This window comes from Myotis lucifugus, unplaced genomic scaffold, assembly GCF_000147115.1.
Source record: "Myotis lucifugus unplaced genomic scaffold, Myoluc2.0 scaffold_514, whole genome shotgun sequence".
Classification (NCBI taxonomy): Eukaryota; Metazoa; Chordata; class Mammalia; order Chiroptera; family Vespertilionidae; genus Myotis; species Myotis lucifugus.
Window position 1 is genome coordinate 361,871 of NW_005871562.1, and position 7,003 is coordinate 368,873.

Consider the following 7,003-nt stretch of genomic DNA (forward strand, 5'->3'; position numbering starts at 1 on the left):
CCAGATTTACCCTCGTAACCGTTTTTAAGTGCACAGTGGAGCGGCATGAAGTACATTCACCCTGTTGCGCAACCATCACCACCGGCCATTCTCCAGAGCTCTTCCCAGCTTGCACAACTCAAACTCTGTCCCCATTAAACAGTCCCTCCCCCTCTCCTCACCCCCAGCCCCTGGCGGCCTCCATTCCGCTCTCTGCCTCAGCGCATGTGTCTACTCTAGGCACCTCACAGAGATGGATTCACACCGTATTTGTCTTTCTGTGACCGGCTTGCTGCCCTCAGCATCATGTCCCCAGGGTGCATCCATATTGTGACACGTGTCGCAATTCCCGCCCTTTTGAAGGCTGAGTAATACTCCATGTTGTCTATTCATCCTTCCGTCCACGAGCACTTGTGTTGCTTCTACCTTTGGCTGTTGAGGACAGTGCGGCTATGAACGGGGTGTATGTGCCTCACTTATTAAAGAGATCAACAAACTTAAACCACAGCCCGGCCGGCGTGGCTCAGTGGTTGAGCGTCGACCTATGAACCAGGAGGTCACGGTTCGATTCCCGGTCAGGGCACATGCCCGGGGTTGCAGGCTCGATCCCCAGGAGGGGGTGTGCAGGAGGCAGCTGATCCATGATTCTCTCTCATCATTGATGTTTCTATCTCTCTCTCCTTCTCCCTTCCTCTCTGAAAGCAATAAAAATATTTTTAAAAGATATTTTCTTGATTTTTTACAGAGAGGAAGGGAGAAGGATAGAGAGTTAGAAACATCGATGAGAGAGAAACATCGATCAGCTGCCTCCTGCACACACCCTACTGGGGATGTGCCCGCAACCAAGGTACATGCCCTTGACCGGAATAGAACCTGGGACCCTTCAGTCCGCAGGCCTACGCTCTATCCACTGAGCCAAACGAGTTAGGGCTAAAAATATTTTTTTAAAAAAAAGCTTAAACCACACAGAGCATCACAGAGCATCCTCACACCAATAACACTTTGAAAATAACCCAATCCCTAGCCCCAGAGAGGCTCCAGGCAAAATCACATTTCTCCAGCCCCGTCTGTGATGCTGGCAAAGGCCAGAGCAGACTCAGAGGGAAGCTTCTGCTCAGCGAAGAAGGGTAAACGGTGTGATCTGAAGCCGTCATCCGTCATCGCCAGGTGACCACAACCCACACGGAGGTCAACTGTGGCGCCGTGTTCCCCGTGTCTGGAGGGAGATGAGCTCACCCCTGGAAGCAGCTGGCTTCCTCAGAAGGGAGCGTTGGAGCCATGACTGCCTTAAGCACATTTTCCTGGTCCAGACTGAAAACACAGTCAGAGAGGGTTCCTCCAACAAGGATTTATATCCTGCCTGAGAAGCTTCCAACGTGGCCACCACGGACGAAGGCCAGCGCTTGGGAGTGTGATGTAACGAAGAGGAAGACGGAGTGTTTGATCCGTCCTGCAGCTCCTGCCCAGAACGTCGCCTGCCAACATCTGGATTGCCAACTGGAACGATGCGAACTGTCAGAAACATCTGAGGGGCCGGGACTCCTCCCCCAGGAAGCGCAAAGCTGGGGCGAAGGGGGGGGGGAGGGGGGATTAATAGAATTAAAACTCTTAAGATGCGGTGGGATTCAAGGAAATGCGGTTGAGCAACACACCGCTAAGACGTGCGATCTTCATGGCTTCTTTCCGAAAGCCCTGTGAGCGTCATGAGAAGAATACGGCTTTGCCGAAACCGGTTTGGCTCAGTGGATAGAGTGTAGGCCTGTGGACTGAAAGGTCCCGGGTTCGATTCCGGTCAGGGGCATGTACCTGGGTTGCGGACACATCCCCAGTGGGAGATGTGCAGGAGGCAGCTGATCGATGTTTCTCTCTCATCGATGTCTCTAACTCTCTATCCCTCTCCCTTCCTCTCTGTAAGAAATCAATAAAATATATTTAAAAAAAAAAAAAAAGAATACGGCTTTAAGAACGGAGATTCACCCCACCAGGCATTCACGGGGTCCCGAAACTATGAGAACAATCTTGCTCGACAGCCCCCCGACTTTTCTGTCTGTCCCAAGGAAAACCAGAGAGGGGGACGCTCATTCTCTCAGTCTTCTGAGAGCGGGTCGACGAGATCCCTTCGCCCCACACAAAAAAAAGCTCCACGTATATTCTCTCGGACTTCGGCTGCCTTAAAATATAGGCCTGCATTTATCTTGGCCACATTAACGAGATCTGTTTGACCAATACGTTTGTATTTATGATGACTGAGGGCAGATTATGGTTGTTAAAACTTGTCCCTGGGACATGAAAACACTCTGCGGTCATTAATACATTCTGCAATGTAAACTATGATGTCAGGTCAGCGCAGAGGCTAACCACGTTCCGAAAGTCCGCGCACTTCATTTTTTAAAGCAATTGAGCCCTAATGGAACGACAAAGGTCATCATAACAAACCATTACAGCCTCGGTCTTGGCAACTCCAGCCCCAGAAGAATCTCCAAGAAACCATCATCATTCCTCCCATGTTATGGCAGCCAGACGACAGGAACGGCTCGCAAATGAGTCAGACGGGCTCAGATCCTCGGTAGCTATGCGAGCGCCGGACGATCAATTATTCACGTGTTTACAGAGAGCTTTCGGGGCTGATGTTAACCAGAGCCGCTGGCGGAGACGAGCTCGCCAGCTGTCCTCGCTGTCCTGGGCCTCCGACGAACAAAGCCGCTCTAATTGCTGGGCCGGTCCTGGGGAAGGGGCCCCTCCCCGAGGCCAGCGAAGACCATCGCTCCAAGACGCTATCAGGTGTAAAAATACTCATCAGAAATAATGACGACGACGAGACTTCACGGGCAGTGCTCCCAGCACGTCCCAGAGAGAGAGAGAGAGAGAGAGAGAGAGAGAGACCAGTGAGACTTGACTTAGAACCCACACAGCTCCACCAGGCCCGGAGTCCGGGCTGGAAGACACAGGTCAGGGATGGGTGGAGGGTAGAGAGAAGGGAACGAAGTGGGGGAATCGGGGGCTGTGGGCCTAGGAGGGAGGGAGGAGGAGCAGGAGCCGCCTAGAATGTTCTGGGAAGGTGAGGGAGCATGAGGGAGGACCACCAAGGGTGATGCGATTAGGTTGGTCGATAGCCAAAGGCGAGTGAACTTGACCCCACCCATTGGCCTTGGAAGGAGCTGGATGGGAAGTCGCTTCTCAGCCCCTTCTGTTGCTTAACACAACCCCCAGCCTGTCCGGGGAGAGTCATAGTGTGATGGAGGCGACTCCTCCCCCTGAGCCGGGGGGTGGGGGGCAGCATGGGACCCGTGCCCCCCCAAGGCCCCTCACAGCTGCGATCGAGGGAGAGCAGGATCACAGTCAAGGCCGTGGCCTGGGCCTCCTCCCGAGAACAGTGCAGTCAGAGCCGACACCAAGATCCCTCCGGTCATTATTTTTAAAAAAATGCATTTTCAGCCCAGTCAGCGGGGCTCAGTGGTTGAGCATCGACCTATGAACCAGGAGCTCACAGTTCGATTCCCCATCAGAGCACATGCCTGGGTTGCGGGCTCGATCCCCAGTGCAGGGCGTACAGGAGGCAGCCGATCCATGATTCTCTCTCAGCATCGATGTTTCTCTCTCTTCCTCTCCCTTCCTCTCTGAAATACAGAAGAATATATTTAAAAATGCATTTTTATTATCCCAAAACATGGGTGGTGCAAAGCCAGAGTCTTGCCCTTGCTTGGAATGGGGAAACCTGAGATGCTACCATAACCCACGGGTTCATTTCTAAGAACATGGGGGCAGCAAACAGTGTCTGTTCCTGCTGGTGGGAGGAGATCACAGTACAGAGCGCATGCTGACGTAGGGTGGGGGCAGCAGGGGCCTGGGGCAGTTCTTCTGATTGTGGTGGGAGACAGCACCATCGGGGAGGCATGCGTTGCCATGGAAGTACAGTGGGGCCTTGACTTACGAGTGTCCCGACTAACGAGTTTTTCGAGATACGAGCCGTCTCTCGGCCGATGTTTTGCTTTGAGTTGCGAGCTAAAATTCGGGTTACGAGCCAGCTTCAGATACCCCACCGCTAGTTGGCGCAGCGAACGTCACAGTGAACGCCACAACATCAGCCCAGCATCACGTGTCTCACTCGTTCACTTTCATGATTTGACATACGAGTAATTTGAGTTACGAGCTCCGTCACGGAACGAATTCAACTCGTAAGTCAAGGCCCCACTGTAAGGCTAGCAGACAGAGGACGGCGCCGCTCACCCACCCATCCATCCACGAAGGCAGGTTTGACAAACGAGTCCAAAGAGAGAGAATGCTTCTCCCTAAGACCCACAAACAGAGAGCTGGTCCAGGATACCCTTGCCTCATCCCTGTGACCTTTTAAGCCCTAGTCCCATCCCTCCACGAGGGAGAAGACAGGAGGACACAACCCACAAGGGGCCTCCTCCAGGGACCAGGACCTATAACTTCCCAGCCTTCCCACGAACGCGCCTCTCATGCTGACCCGACTCCCTGCCCCCGGCTGGCGCGTCCTGGAGGTCAGAGCAGCTTCTCAAAGAGGATCAGCAAGAGGACACCCTGGTGGGGGGGGGGGTGGGAGCGGGGAGGAAAGGGTGGTGTTCAACGCCAACTGCAGGTCTCCAGGGCCTTTGGCGGGCTGCTGGCCTTGGGAGAGCAGTGAGGCGCCCAGGACTTCCCAAAGCTACCGGTCCCCAGAATTCTTTGAGGAGCATCCCTCCAGGCACACCTTAAGCATTGCACGGACCAGTCCTAGCCGGTTTGGCTCAGTGGATAGAGCGTCGGCCTGCGGACCGAAGGGTCCCAGGTTCAATTCCGGTCAAGGGCACGTGCCTGGGTTCCAACATGCAGGAGGCAGCCAATCAATGATTCCCTCTCCTCATTGATGTTTCTCTCTCTCTCTTCCTCTCCCTTCCTCTCTGGAATAAATAAAAATATATTTAAAAAAAGAAAAAAGAATTGCACGGACCCATTAAACTTAGGGAGGTGCCCTGTTGGGTATGGCACCCACACCCTGATCACACCTATGATGGAGGCCGGGTCTGAGAGCCACTCTGCCCACCATCAGGCACTGTTGGACTGTGTCCCACTCTCAGAGTTCCGGGGGCACCTGCCCGGACTCCTGGCACTGGTGGTGACAGCCCCACGGACCATGTCCCAGAGCCACACTTGGCTGGTCAAGCTCCCCTGGCCTCCAGCCACAGTTCTACCGAATTGCCACCCCTCCCCCAGGCACAAGCCCTCACCCCACCCCCAGGTCAGGGGTGCCCTTTTGGAAGCTCGCCTGGGGCTCGGCTCGAGGAGAAAAGCCAAGTGACATCCCAGCCTTGTTTGGGAAGCTATTTAATTTCCCTTGCGTGCCCCACACGTGCGGTCACAAAACCTTCTAGAACATGCATCTCACTCGCCCACTCTTCCTCTTTCTCTTCTTTTCTCTTTCCCTGGGGGGTGGCAAAGACATGACGGAGGTGAGCGCTCCAGGGAGAGGAATAAAGAGGAAGGAGAAAGAATTACTCCGCAATCATAGTTTAACACTGAATTTTCAGACGCCCGGCAGGTGACTTCCGGAAGTCCGACTCAGTTATGGAGACTATATTTTTTTTTGCCTGGAGCCTCAGGACACTGGAAACATCGAGACACAAGGAAGTCCACAAGAGCAAAGACGTGGAAATCACAGATCTCAAGCACACGCGGAGGCGGCAGCTCCAAAACACTGTTAGGGCAAGGGGTGGCATTTCTGAGGACAGCTTTTCAAGGCACCTGCCGTCCCGGGACCTGGGGTTCCCATTACTGCTCCAGCAGGTACACGGTGTCTCCCACTCTGATGGTCCCTGGGTTTTCCGGAACCAAGTACTGTCCAAAGAGAGGCGATTTTCCATACAGTTTCTGTTGAGAAGGGTCACACAGGCGGTAACTACAGTAGGAGAGAGACCATGATGAGTGACAGCCACACAGAAGCGAGAGAGCTCAAGCAATACCTGGCTTCCTCTCCGCTGAGGTGAGAGTCAACCCCACAGGGCCATGCGGCCCAGCTCCAGGGAGCGCCATCCCCGTCAAACAGAACAGCGCCTCCAAGTGCCCACACCGCAGAAGTGCAAGCAGCGGCCACATCCCCGCATCTTTTCTCCAGGTAACTTATGTTCCCTGTGTTTGATATGTTTAGACATCATCATCACCTTCTTTCTCCCAGACATCCCTCCTCCCGACTCCTCACGTCTGTCAGCGGAACCACCATCCCACCAGCCACTCTGAGCCCATCCCTCCCCCTTGGCCCCGGCTGTCCAGCGCTTGTCCACGGCGGCCCAGCCCTGAGTCCTTCCCACCCCCCACCATCTGAACTTGCCTCCTTTTCTCCCCCAATCACAAGCTTGCTTCCAGCATTGCCCAGACCACGGGGCTAACGCTTACCTAGCCTCTCGTCCTCCCTCTCCCTCCTCCTCCCTTCCAATTCATCGTTGACACCAGACTACATTACTTCTGTAAGTTTGCTCTGGTCTGATCATTCCTGGGCCGGGACACGTTCAATGGCTCATGAGGGCCTAAAGCCGTAGTCGGCAAACCGCGGCTCGCGAGCCACATGCGGCTCTTGGGCGCCTTGAGTGTGGCTCTTCCACAAAATACCACGTACGGGCGCGCACGTACGGTGCGATTGAAACTTCGTGGCCCATGCGCAGAAGTCGGTATTTTGTGGAAGAGCCACACTCAAGGGGCCAAAAAGCCGCATGTGGCTCGCGAGCCGCAGTTTGCCGACCACTGGCCTAAAGATGAACATTTCCACGCTTCCGTCTAGGGTGCCAAAGCCGCTAAAGGCAGTACTCAGCTTCGGTGCTTCAGGAAAACGGAAAATATTCTTTTTGTTTTGCTGTGTCATCACCTAGATTTCTTCCTTCTTTTTTCCCTAAGGGTGATAAAATCTACACTGTTTCTGATCTGCCGAAATTTCCAAACACCTCGTCCTATGTATTGAGACTTAAATTCATCAGGAGATGACTGAGTACAAATTCACGACTTCTTAGGCAATGCAAATTGGGTTTCTACA

At 53.9% G+C, this 7,003-nt stretch overlaps 1 protein-coding gene across 1 annotated transcript in view; it reads right to left on the minus strand.

Annotated features, from left to right (window-relative positions):
- Positions 1 to 5,290: 5,290 nt before the first annotated feature.
- The window catches only part of MARC1 (mitochondrial amidoxime reducing component 1), a 14,234-nt gene continuing 12,521 nt past the window's right edge, over positions 5,291 to 7,003 (minus strand). The window contains exon 6 of the mRNA XM_006103863.3: positions 5,291 to 5,878. Coding sequence (XP_006103925.1) covers positions 5,752 to 5,878 — 127 coding nt within the window. The 3' untranslated portion in view covers positions 5,291 to 5,751. The remainder of the gene's footprint in view (positions 5,879 to 7,003) is intronic.